This window comes from Cydia strobilella, chromosome 11, assembly GCF_947568885.1.
Source record: "Cydia strobilella chromosome 11, ilCydStro3.1, whole genome shotgun sequence".
NCBI classification, from domain to species: domain Eukaryota; kingdom Metazoa; phylum Arthropoda; class Insecta; order Lepidoptera; family Tortricidae; genus Cydia; species Cydia strobilella.
The window spans coordinates 17,987,861-18,002,182 of record NC_086051.1 but is presented as its reverse complement, the minus strand read 5'-3'; the positions used below and the strand labels follow the sequence as shown (position 1 = coordinate 18,002,182).

The 14,322-nt window shown below is 39.2% G+C and overlaps 1 protein-coding gene across 1 annotated transcript in view; it reads left to right on the top strand.

Annotated features, from left to right (window-relative positions):
• Nucleotides 1–9,299, top strand: part of LOC134745645 (ubiquitin-conjugating enzyme E2 W) — a 30,493-nt gene extending 21,194 nt beyond the window's left edge. The window contains exon 6 of the mRNA XM_063679766.1: nucleotides 3,199–9,299. Within this exon, the coding sequence (XP_063535836.1) occupies nucleotides 3,199–3,212 (14 nt within the window). The 3' untranslated portion in view covers nucleotides 3,213–9,299. The remainder of the gene's footprint in view (nucleotides 1–3,198) is intronic.
• Nucleotides 9,300–14,322: the final 5,023 nt, after the last annotated feature.

The window sequence follows — 14,322 nt, the reverse complement described above, 5'->3', positions numbered from 1 at the left end:
TGCTTGCCCTGTGGTTTCGAGAATTCCTTTGGGCGCAAAGTTGTGTGTTACTGGTTGAGTACGAACCGGGGAAGTGGGTGCTTCTGAGCAAGTCCAGAGTTTCCTCTTCTGTGTTCGTAAATGTGCCATCTGGTCTTTTAAGAAGACCGAGATAGTTGGTTGGTGTCTTGGAGAGTATTTTGTGAATTCTCGCTCCTTTATGAGTTTGGGCAATCTCTTCACAGAACTTCCTCCATGACCTTCTTTTTGCTTTCCTGATTTGTTTATTATATTCAGTCAGCGCTCTACCATACCTTTCCCACTCATTCGGTGTGGTCGAGTGATTGAATATGCGACGTGTGGACCTACGGAGATTTTCTAGCCTTTTGTTCCACCACGTCGTTGTGTTAGTAGTTTTTGACTCTTTCAGTGGGCAGCTTTGTTCGTAGGCCCTACGTATGCCTTCAGATATTAAATTAACTGCCAAGTTGAGAGAATCTGGGGTTTTGACATATTTTGGGACATCCTTTAGACGGTATTCGAGGTCGGCCTTGTAGGCTTCCCAAGACGTTTCTTTTGGATTTCTACGCGTAAGTGGTTCCCTATCTAGAGAGCCTTTTACCCTGAACAAAATATGTCTATGGTCCGACATAGAATTTTCGCTGCTGACACGCCAGTCGGCTAGGCAGCTCGCCGCCTTTTCAGTAGCGAAGGTTATATCTAATACTTCTTGCCTAGCTCTAGTTACGAAGGTGGGCGTATTGCCCTTATTCAACAAGTGCAGGCAATTAGTAAAGATAAATTGGGATAGTAACTCACCCCTTTTGTTGATTCCAGTGCTCCCCCAGATGGTGTGGTGGGCGTTGGCGTCACATCCCACAATAAGTTCCGCCTTTTGTGCCTGAGCGTACTCTAGCACTTTAGTCAGTTCTTCTGTGGGATCTTGCTTCTCTCCGGGCAGGTAGGCGGAGCAGACTATTACCTTGCGTGCTCCTCTCCCTTTGAGATCGACGTAGGCAGCTACTTGGTCTTCACTGCATAGTTCTGTAACAGGCAAGAAGTTAATATTTTTGTTAAATACGATGCAGGCTCTCGGTTTGGCACCTTTTTCGTAGATCAGTACCTTTCCTGCCCTGTTCAGTCCTGGTGCCATGGACTTGGTGTTGATCCATGGTTCTTGAATGAGAGCGATGTCCAGGCCATTTTCGCCAAAAAGCTTTTCAACGACCGCTGTGGCCGCTATGGCGTGGTGGAGATTGGCCTGAAGGAACATCACCCCCCTACCCCCGAATGCGTCGTGTTTATTTGCCACCGTGGTGGGCACTGGTGCGCCCTTGGTAGCCTCCTCTGTCCCCTTTACCCCTTGGGCGGTTGTTGCCCCTATGGCCTCCCCGGTTGGCGAGAAACCGCTGCGCGCCCGATGATCCTGGTTTGGGATTGGGTGTCGAAGGAGCCGCCCGTTTTGGACCTGAAGGCACCTTTCGGGCAGGCTTTTGGGATAAGGTGTTGAGTGGGTTAGGGTTTGCATCCTGCGGTGGTGGGTCTAGGGAAGGTTGAGTTTCGGTCTGTTGGGTTTTTGGTTGGCCCTTTAGCCGAAACTGGACCTCCCGGAAACCTAAGTTTGCCTTTAGGCCCTTTTTTTGTAGATTCTCCACCGACATGTCGTCCAGAGATAGGGTTACCATAGCACCACTCTTCTCGACTTTGGTGTGGAGAATCTTCCAGTGCTCTGTGTACAGCCCCTGGTTCTGTGCATAGAGCAGAGATAGCGACTGCTTTACCTTGGAGTCGTCTATCTCTGGGATGAACACCATCCCTATATTAGGCTTGGGAAGCTCATTTTCAGGGATAATCCCGAGATTGGCTTCCGGCCATGGTTTTAGGGATGGTGTTATTAGTTCAAGCCAGGCTTTTGACCTTTGGTCACTACAGGTGATGAGTAACCAGCCTGGCTTGTATGAGTAACCCTTGAACTTTGGTCCCTCGTCCATCTCCAGGGTCGCAATCTTTTGCAAGATGGTACTGCAGAGGGACTCCAGTTGCGCGACACTCATCGGCTTGGAGTCCTTGATTCCGACTCGGACTTGGCTGAGGACCTCGTTGTAGGGTTGTGATGGTTGGGGTTGGGTTGGGGGAGTCACAGTCACCCTTGGGTTCTTGCACATGTTACCCTGTGGTGATTTTTCCTCCGAGCGCGGCCGTTTGGCCGATTTTGGCTCGGGCCTGGAATGTGTGGACCCGAACTTGTACCCCATTTTTTTAAGCTCCGCGAAACCCTTTGCGGACAGTTGTAGCGCCTCCTCATGCGCAACTCCTAGTCCTCTAAGAGCTTTATAGCGGCCCTTCGCTGAGCCCGTCAATTTCTTGACGGACTTGCGTGTCTCAGGGTTGGGAGCCTCCGTTAGGTTGCTTGGGCGATGGGTATCGCTCCTTTCAACCGTGTCGGCGCTCTCCACTCCCTCCATGGCTTGCTCCGATGTTTGGGCAGAGTTTTCCGCGCCTACCATCAGGGGCATTAGTTCCTGGCATAGGTCTTCCAGGGTACCTTCAGATTTTTTATTGCTATTCTCCATACAAATCCCACGAGAAGCTAGGGAAAAAGTGTCGGTTGCCAGCAGAGCCCCGCTTGCTGGAACAAGGCAAAATACACCTCGAGGTTGCCCGGTATCGAGAATTATCTAATATTATATTGTAAAACACCTGTGTAGTGGTTCTTCTAATCTAAGTATGTCAAAAACGAAATCAGTGAAAATATCGATATCGTGTTTTGTAATCACTATTGTTCTCTAAGGTTTTATTTTGCTTCATTGCGGTGTCACGTCGAGTTACGTCAATGCTTGGCGTTCAAAAGGTTAAAACGACTAGCTAGATTGCTCTGAAGCTTTATACTTACAATAGGATAAGGTATGTCTGTAATTAGTTTATGTAGCTTCAGATACCATAGTTAAAAAAATACAGCGAATTTAAGTTTTTCATACAAAACTTGTTTTTGCTCTATTGCGTTTGTTTTAAAAACTGGAGCTATATAAACTAATTACAGACCTAGATATACCTCATGTCATTGTAAGTGCAAAGTTTCATTACAATCCAACACGTAGTTTTAAAATGAGAGCGGAACTACGTTTGTATGAAAAGGTGCAATCTGGCCGAGCTTGCCGGGGACTTAAAACTTGCGTATTATTTAATAGAAAAAACATAAAATGTTGTAAATTGTTCCAGACGACTCCGTGTAACCAGTAAGCACGTTGGCTGTATCGCGCATGGACGATATGTGATCAGTGTCAGTGTCGAGTGTACATACTTATATAGCGGGCCGCCGCGGGCTATCGGTCGCGTTTTGTATACAAATACTGCTCATTTAATATTGGAAAATTAAAATCTAGGACTAAAGCAAAACTACAGCTTACACAGTTCCAAAGGAATCGTCACCGAATCGATTTAAATCGATTAAGGCGGGTTTTAGTGTCACGCGGACCGTCTGTGCGGATCGCTCCGCGCCGCCAAATGAGGGCTATCGTTTTTTTGCTCACCAGTTGGCGCCTCTGTTGATGGTGGTCCAAGACTAAAGAACAGCTGTCAGTCATTGAAGTGACAAGTGACATTTGACATTTCGAACTATGGAAAAGACCACCATCTACACTAGCGCCCCTAGCGGCGAATTCATACGCGTTAGCCCTCATTGTATGAGAAAGCTGTTAGTTGTAAAACGCTTCCTGAAAATACATATTGATCTAGTGCGGAGCAATCCTATAAAATCCGCCTTATAGCCCTAACACATCATCGCACCGCATCAAGGTTATTGTGCGACGCACCCATAAGTAAGAGCGAGAAAGAGATTGCTTTCTTGCTTCGCACAATGACCTTGGTGCGGTGCGACGGTGTGTTACGGCCTTAAGGTAGGCTCTGAAGACGCTGGCGACATCGCTAATGTCGCATCCACACTCTTTACGAGCCTACAGGAGGGAATGCGAGTACGAGAGTGTGGGTGCGCTCGTGTCCCCTCGGCTCGCTCGGGACGCGAGTCAAAAGCACAATATATAATAGTACTAGGTATAGAAGATTCACTCCCTAACAAAACGCGACTACGCGCAAGGCGGTGCAAGCGCGTGCAGGCGTCCGTTCCATAGCGGTGTGCGGCAATTACTATGGCAAAACCTCAAAAATGAGGCGGCCGCAGGTACTTGTAGCGACGCGACTAAATCGCGGAGTGAGACACGCCTGGTCAAAGGACGCGAGGGGGTGAGGCGAGAGAATCAACCACACTCTCGCGCTCGCTCACTTTGTGTTTGCTGCTGCAGAGAACATCTATACTGGACAAAATTATTTTTCATATAATCTATGCTAGATTTACATTGATTAATACTAATTTTGGTTTTTTGGTACATATTTTAGGAAATAGAGTGAAGAGTCACTTCAATCACGTCCATCTTGTTAGTAGACGTAGCGAGCAACTGAGAGATTTTAATTATTATCGCGAGAGTGTGGATGGCTCGCACTCCTACGGCCTCCACCCGCCAAGACTCGCGCCGAGAGAGTCTGGATCCGGCCTCATGTGTATGTGTATGACATGTCATTTACTGATACGGCGTTGACAAATGGGGTGACACCTACTGATATTTCATATTTCCAAAAGGGAAACTTTATTTTTCTTGTGATATATATAATGTGGCAAAATCCACTTTGTCAGTAGAAAAAGGCGCGAAATTAAAATTTTCTCTGGGAGGATAACCCTTCGCGCCTACATTTTTTAAATTTTCCGCCTTGTTCTACTGACAGAAATGGCTTGCTAAACTATATTTTAGAATTGTCCGAAAACATTTTCAGCTTTTTTTTTAACTTTCTTTTTCTGCAACTAGCACATCTGTAGATTCACCCTACACACACACACACACACACACACACACACACACACACACACACACACACACACTAAAGATTAATTTGTCGCGACATTAAAAAAGGGTTCCTTTGTCACACATAGTAGATGCAATGATACTTTTTCTTGCTCCAGTTTTAATACATTGCTACAAGTAACAAAATGTATCATATGCGTTTTATAAATTTGCAAAAACATGATGGCTAGTTAATATTGGTACTAAAAAATATTGCTCAAGTGATTCATTAAAGTTACTTTATCAACGTCTTATCATGATGATAAAGACTTAAATGTGGTATTTTCTATAAAAAGGGACCTTATTGTCGATGGAGCTTACGCCATTATTAACGATGCTCCAAAATAAATACAATGCCGCGCGACGCTGTCCGGCGTAAGCGCCATCGACAATAAGGTCCCTTTTCATAGAAAACGCCCCTAATTGTATTATAAAAAAGGTAATAATCGGTAATGATATACTTATTACTTAATCATATTTCTATACAAAACACGGCCGACATTACCAATGGGAAATCGTATTTTGTCAGTGCTAAATAAATGTAAGTAGCATAATAGGATATGAAATCAAATAATGTACTGCTTAGATCCGGAAAAATTGTTTGTCGAATTCAAATTGTATATAATTATTGATTATATTTATGATGCAACCAGAAACATGATCATTATACGAATGTGTTATAGTATTTCTCAATTTTATTAAAATTGGTTATAGACACAGCTGAAAACTAGACTGAAATATTATTGTTACTCGGTTATTTTTTTCTTAGTGTCCATGACAGTTTTGTATGAAAAATTATGTGCCTATAGTCGTTGTCACATTTATACAAGTTACATATTTGCAAGTATAATTAATTATTTCATCTTTGTTTGATAAAAACATGTAAAAACTAATGATTATGTTTCTAGTTATCTTTTTATTGCCTAAGAGCAGGTAATCAGTTTAATTTTTGGATATTTTTGGAAAAATAAACAAGATACAATATATTTCCAAAAAATGCCTTTATTATCAGCTTTGTACGTTTTGCGTTTATAAGAGCAAGTTTAATACTTAAATATATACACATTACTTTTCACAGTAAAACACCTTGATATGTATTATAAAACCAAAGGTTTGGATATATACTGTTCCCAAATTATGTGTGAAATTACTATATGTAATCTAAATACCTGTTTTAAGTGTGATATATAGACCAGGAAGTAATTTATGGATCCCTGTCAAATGTTATTGTGATGTCTACAATTTGGTGTCCGTGACCAGGATACGGGAACCTGGACAGTTGATAAAATCTATACGGTGTTAACCTAAATCCACTCAAAAGCTATAAAAATGGCTCATTTTGTATTGAAATCGTACAGATTAGACTGTAAGGGATACTTTTGATCGCGACCTGTAGAGATTTATCTCTATTTAGAAAAGTTATCCAGGGTGGCAGATACTTTTGGCGCGTTATTTCATCCGCCACTATTGATAACTGTACGATTTCATTGCTCTCAAATGCACTAATTGCTTTTTAAACTGTCTTTTCAACTGAACCTTGTCATCTCACAAGAAGTAAATGTCAAAATGAACTAATGAAATTTATCTCAAAGAACTTCCTGGTCACTAAAATATAGTAATATACTCAGATAATTGATTTGTGTTTTCAAATTGTTTGGCTATAATTTACTGGCGAACCCACTTTTGGACGTAACTTTAAGTTGCGGTCGCCAAAACTGTGGTCAAAACCGAATTGTATTCATATCGTTGCATATTTTATATGTGATGTTTGATGTTTGTCAACTAAAATTATTATAAAAAATTATGCTGGTACATATTTGGCAGAAAGGCACAGCAATTAAAAAAAATATCCAACTATTTTTAAACCCCTCTTAAGTTTGGCCTGTAACGAAAATGTAAAAAAAAAATTTAGGCAGCAGTCACACCGCTGACAATTAACGAGACGCAATTTTTTTTAAGAGCGAGGATTTTGCTTGCGTGTCATTGATTCAATATCAATAAATGAAACTAAAGAAAATAATAATAGAAAATAATCAATTGCTATTCGCTTTCTTGTCAGCGGTGGGAGAGGCACATCTTGTCATAAACTTTCCTGTGCTATTCTGTCAAAGAAAAAAAAATGTGTACATCCCTAATTTAATGTCTACTATATCCAAGTACATCATGTAAAATAAATAAAATAATTTATCCTATAGCCTCTAGAATTCTAGATCAAATTATTGCACAATATAGTATTCTACATATAGACAGAAAGCTAGATAATATTGTGCAATCAATTGACCGCGGGGCATATCGCATCTGTTAGGATTGGTCAATTAAATTTGATTTAAGCCATATATTCACTGAGAATTATTTTACTCTATAAAATGTTTATAAAAATATTTCTTATAGAATTAAAATTGATTGAACATGTTGACGCCAAGAACGCTTATAAGTGTTATGGCCTTATAGCGTATGATATCAATGTAACCTTCTTGCTTTCAAATAAGATCTATATTGGCTTGCTTGCGCCCATGATGTTGGCGTGTGAACTGTGTGACATAAAAAAATTAAATGTTTCTCAGTGAATGAATAGATTTAGAGTAAGTGTTGATGTCTCAAATATGTAACCGTGAGTCATTTTGGAATTTTATTTAAAGAGGTCTACCGGTGAATGAAATCTATGTAAATGTGAAATATGGCGGAATTGACGAATATTAAGTGCTGAATTCGTAAAATCATTTCGGCACCAAGGACTGGAGACTGAAAGTTGATTCTGGTTTTAATTAATTATTTTGATCTTCTCAATGGAATTTTCATAATCTTATGTCGTTCCATTGTGCGAATTTATTAATATCATGTAAAAAAAATGCGTCGTAGGTTATCACACCCATATAGCACCTTTATTACTGTTATGGCTAACGCTGTCAATCTTCATGATTAATCATGATTTCAACCAAGATTTGTAACTTTTAGATATGGGTTATTCCACAAAAATGTAACACGAGTCACTGTTTCATTGCGTGTCTTTTTATTATTTCAAGATACAAATTTAAGCGTCAGATATTGTTAGATAAATAACGTTTAAATTTTACATCCATAGGATCTGTACTATCGCCTACCCTGTTCCTTCTGCATATCAATGATATGTTATCAACTAACAATATTCATTGCTATGCGGATGACAGCACTGGCGATAGCTGTTATACAGGTCGTGCAAACGCCCCCCTTGAGCAGGTGCAGGATGCGACTTGTGTCTGAGATCGAGACGTCCCTTGAACAGGTCTCCGAATGGGGTAGACGTAACCTCGTCCAGTTCAACCCCAGTAAGACACAAGTCTGCGCGTTTTCCGCCAAAAAAACCCCATTTGTCACGGCGCCAAAGTTTCAGGGCATTCCCCTTACCACCGCTAAAAGTATCGGGATACTTGGTGTCGACATTACGAAGTCCAGTTTCGTAGTCATCTGGAACAAAAAGCCAAACTGGCCTCCAAAAAGCTTGGGGTGCTTAACAGAGCCAGACAGTACTTCACACCGGGTCACCAACTTTTGTTATATAAAGCGCAGGTTCGACCCCATATGGAGTACTGTTCTCATCTCTTGTCTGGCGTTCCACAGTACCAGCTCCTTCCCCTTGACTCCATCCAACGGCGGGCAGTTCGTATTGTCGGCAATCCCGAACTTACTGACGGCTTAGAACTTCTTAGTCTTCGGAGAGACGTTGGCTCTCTGATTGTACCGTCTGTACATCTGTACATGGGGAATGTTCCGAGGAACTGTTTAATCTGGTGCCATCGTCTCGTTTCTATCACCGCACCTCCCGCCAAAAGAACAAAGCTCATCCTCACTTCTTAGACACATGGCATACCAAGAATAAGCGGGCATCTCGCTCGTTTCTTCCCAGAACGTGCAGAATGTGGAATGAGTTGCCTCCTGAGGTATTTCCTTTGTGCTACGACATGGGATTCTTCAAGAAGCGGGTATTTAGGGTTCTCAAGGGTCGGCAATGCTTAAGTGGCTTATGTCCATGGGCGAGAATGACTGCTTCCCATCAGGCGGCTCGTCTGCTCGTTTGCTATCACATAAAATAAAATAAAACCTAAATAAAATGAACACGCAATAAATGGGGTTGGCAAATGTCAAAGGTTTTTTTATATAGATGGCGGGGCGGTAACACTACTCGTAGGATTTACAGGTTGACGCTTAGAGGATATAACCAAACGGAGTAGCCATTAACAACCGTTCCCCTCTGTCGGAAATAGTCGGCCAATGGTCATACACAATGTATGGACTGACGTTTATCTGACACGGCTATTTTGACGTTACGTATACATCTGACGTCTCCCCGCAAAAATTAGCAGACTTGTACAGCAAATTACAGACAAGGCGTCTCCGTTGGTTATATCCTCCAAGGGTTGACGCGATTTGTAAAATACTTTGACCGGCCACACCCATAAAATAAAATAAAACCTAAATAAAATGAACACGCAATAAATGGGGTTGGCAAATGTCAAAGGTTTTTTTATATAGATGGCGGGGCGGTAACACTACTCGTAGGATTTACAGGTTGACGCTTAGAGGATATAACCAAACGGAGTAGCCATTAACAACCGTTCCCCTCTGTCGGAAATAGTCGGCCAATGGTCATACACAATGTATGGACTGACGTTTATCTGACACGGCTATTTTGACGTTACGTATACATCTGACGTCTCCCCGCAAAAATTAGCAGACTTGTACAGCAAATTACAGACAAGGCGTCTCCGTTGGTTATATCCTCCAAGGGTTGACGCGATTTGTAAAATACTTTGACCGGCCACACCCATTGGTGGCACCCCCTATAGCTAAAGGTTAAAACGATGAGCGCCAAGATAGATTTAATTTAATCATCACAATTTTCAGTGTTCAAACCCCAGTGTCAGCTTTCAGTGTCGGTTGTTAGGCTAGGCACACATTCCTGTCGAAATTGTACGAGGGCGATAACATGTGTATTGAATATTGAATAAAACAACCTGCTTAATTTATTGAAATAAAAACGTTAAACATGTTCCTTGTTGTTTACTTTGGTTTTGAATCTGAATAACACTCAGGATTGTTACGAATTTAGAATTTGATTAAACTTCGTTTTTTTAGCATTAGAAAAAGGGAGTAAAATCTTAACGTCTTTTTAATGAAAATGGTTTTTAAATAGTAGATTGTTAACCAAGGGACGAAAGGCACTTATATCTGCTGAGGCAGTTTGGCGCTCGAACGCAGTGAGAGCGCCAATAGTCTGAGGCTGAAATGATGCCTTTCACCCGAGTTAAACACTACTTTTCATTTCGAATATGAGGAAAGTAAAATATTTACATGTGTTTTTTAAATATGACTAGTATAATTTTTATATCATTTATTGAGGGTATTATAAATTAACCATTTAGGTAAAAGTATCGTTATTTATGGAATGGTGAGTTAAATATCAGAATGGAAATTGTATAACAAATCCATTTAAAACCAAATTTCAATTGCTTATCGTTCAAATTAAAAAGTCGTACTTGGAAAGTAGAATTCTCTAGTGCAGTTGGAAAGTAAAATGCTCTAGTGCAGAAACGTATCACTTTCTGCACACCTTTTAGAACAATAACGACCCTCTTTCAGAGCAAGAGAAAAATATAGTAACTACAACTGAAGTGAAAGCATCAAATAAAACCAATATATAGGTAGAATAATTTAAGTCTTACGCTTAACTATTTACAAGTAATTAAATGATTTCGTTCATAAAAATAACAATAGAAAACGATAACATTAATTATGGAAAGTTATCATTAATTCATTAGACAGGGTAATTTAACACGCTCACCGCGGCACTGGGTCGAACGACCCGATGTAAAATATCGCCGCTATACTTACTCAACCTCGTATCTGCAACACTCATTTGATGAAAAACACCCGTATTCCGAATGAAAGAAAAGCGACATTTCCATCAAATGATTGTTGCAGATATGAGGTTGAGTAAGTATAGCGGCGATATGTAATTACGAATTACACTAATTGCCGCAGCAAACGAAGGCCTGTTTTACAATAAACCGTGTATAAAGTTACAGTAATATGTGCAGTTTTATTTTTTAAATTGTACGTAAGTATACGTCTAAAATTTTCACACAACCAATTTAGGTTACCACCCTGTTAAAAAAGCGCGATTTGCACCATTCCACTAACCGGGGTTAACCGGTTAACAGTTACCACGGTTACCAGTACAATTTGACACTTGGTTAACGGTTTAACCTCTTAACCCCGGGTCAGTGGGATGGTGCAAGTGGGCCTAAATCACACTTTAGGTGCCCAATTCGAACCTCGTACAACCCTTTTCTGTTACAGAGAAAGTTTAATATAATTGTAAATATAGTTTAATTTTTATTCCAAAACTTAAGAGTACTTTATACATTTTATGAAATGAAATATTCATATAAATCGGAATGTGCATTGTATTGCACATTGGGGCCAGACGAGACTGTAAAACAATTTAACTTTTTTTATTTGGGACTTTCCTGCTCACTTTGATTCATCAAAATCAGGTGGGAAATATATTCCCTCTGTCTTCTAAAAGGCTTTCGTGTAAAAATGTAATTGTTTTTATTTTCCCCATGCTAGCAACCTTTCAATTTGTTTTCCCCTCACTAGCTCGGGAAGCCGTCTTTTATCCTTTAAAACAAGCGGGGAAAAACGCATCGCATTTTATCCACTAGTGGGGAAAGTAATTTGACCTTGGATGGAGCGTGTTTAAGTAGCTTGACAGATAACAAAACGTAAAACGCTCATAATAATGGTTCGTTCGATATTAATTATCATTAAATAAATGGTTTTGAGAATCTAATAAAAAATACCAAATTCAGCTTTATTTAATAATTTTAAGTCATAAACCTGCAAATTCCATAAGAAACGTTAGATTTTTTATAATGTTAAATATTATTCTGAACGCACAAGTTGAGTCGATGCAATTTCAAAACGCATCCTTGACATTTTATACGTCAGAACAGAAATGTCAACATTGTCAACAAATTTTTTACTTAAAAACACTTCTCACCGACTCACGTAAAAATCAGAATTTCCAGTGTTTTTTGTTATAATATCGTAAAAAAATAAGTGATTCCAGTGATAAAGATGATCTAACGTCTGTGGATGTTGCACTTTCCTCGCTATAGTGAGAGGAAAAGTTTTGTGTAACACACGGGTGCAAATGTATTTTACTTCTCGTGTGTTGAAACACTCGCGGGTAAAATACAACTTTGCACCCTTGTATAACAAATAACTATTAATCTTTGGTTGCTCACCGATAAATAGGTACCTATATTTTTTTTGTAAATACATTTCCGAAGGGCCCGGGTTTAAACGCACTACCTGCAGTTAGAAACCTTATCAATCGGCTACCAATGCTTTTCCATAACGCAACATTCATGCTTTTGAGTTGATATTTTATATTTGGGTAAGCAGTGTTGTAGCAATGTTACATTTTTACACGAAAGCCTTTTAGAAGACAGAGGGAATATATTTCCCACATCAAAGTGATAGGGCTAAATTTTGCATAGGTAATTTTTGACACCCTTATGCGGTATAAAGGGTTAAGTAGAATATAATATATTCGATTTTTACATGTTTTCACAGCCCTATACATATAAGAAAGTCCTAATGTTCTACAATCTACATTCATTTATTTTAAGAAAATACTATTTTAATTGACAGAATTTCCCCCTTATTCATAAAACTTTACGGGCCTGATTTAGTTAAATTATCCCTTTCTTACACATACATAAATCAAAATGACAGATAAAGACAAAAGATTAATAGCTAATTCAGGCCAGTAACGCGTTTATGAATAACTCCATTATTATTTAGAAAACGTCTTAGTAATATGCTACTAAAAGTACCAAATAAGTACATTACAAGGAATAGTTTTAAGTCGGATCATGCTACCACAATAAATTCATTACAAATAATAGTTTGACGTAAAAAGTTAAAAACGAAATAAGTTACGTACAAATATTATGTGGCCAGCGAAAGTAAACCTTATTGCCAACAACATAAGATCCACCGATGGCGTTTCTATCAGTATATTACAGAATTAAATAACACCAATCTATAATCTATTATTGCATTACATTGGTGAGCCTTCCAAAGATTTACACATGTAAAGCCTGACCAGAAATATTTGATCATTGTCAAGAGGGCGCTGTTATTCTCATGTATAGGGTGACAGTTCAGAATAGTATGAAAAAATTTGTTCCAGTGAAATTCCGCAACTTGGCGCGTGATCATATAGGGAGCGTGCATAAACTGTAGGGGGCAGCACAGGAGACGTCAGATTTTTGACGCGAGGCGTAAATGTGTAGTTTATGCTTCCAAAGTAGCCCACAAGATGGCAGCACTTGCTTTGGCGTGAAGTGTCAATGTACATGTGATGTACATGTTAATGGTTCCGATTCAGGCCACAAGATGGCAGACCCTCCAACGCGCACGGTCCCTATATTCCTGGTCAGGATTTGCTTACATTGAAAACTTTCGTATTTTGGCACATATTAAAACAAGAGAGCCTTTACCAGTTGGTGTGGTGAAAATTAAATTTATTGACTGTACTACTTATTTATACGATTACCTATATCTATATACCTTCAATTTCGGAATTTAACACTCGCAATTTACAACATAGTAAAGATAAAAAATATTTTTTTTTATAACATTGTCTACGATTATACATATAGCGACATAAATTATTATTTGATTTCATTTATAACAAAAAAATATAAATTAGGTAACTTAATTATAGTCTAATAAGGTCCTATGTGGATTTTTTAAATGCTAATTGGTATCTGGTCAGTTTTTTTTTTTTCAAAAAACAATGGAACAAAAGAAATTCTAAATACTTTAATTGTAAGAAAGGTTGAAACGGATTGTAGATTGTAATGCACATAGGGCCTTAGAAGATAACTTTTTTTTTTTTAATAACCCACCGCCAAATACACAATTTTATAAAAATACTACCAATTCACATTTCCAACACGATCATACAATACATTACAGTTTTTTTTTTCAAAATAGTAACAAATGGGAGACTTGCGTTGGTCTAAAATCATTAGACTTAATGCATTTTCCCTGATATATGTGACGTTTTCAAGCAATAGGTATCACATTGTCGTTTACAAAGAGGACGAAATTAGCTTGCATTTTTATACGAATAACCTGTTAGAGCGTTCTTATTGGCAAGCGACAATGTGGTACCTTTTGCTTGAAAACGACACATATTATTACAGCGGACGGTGGCAAAGACCTGCACCTGATAAGCGGACATCATAATGTATATGTATGTGCAGATTCATAATGTATTGGAGCATTTTTATTTTGTAATTTTTGATTGCGAACTACATGATTGGAACGATGAGCAGATTGCAACTCCACAGCTCGTTTGTATTAAAACCATGTCGGCCGCAAACAAGTACAC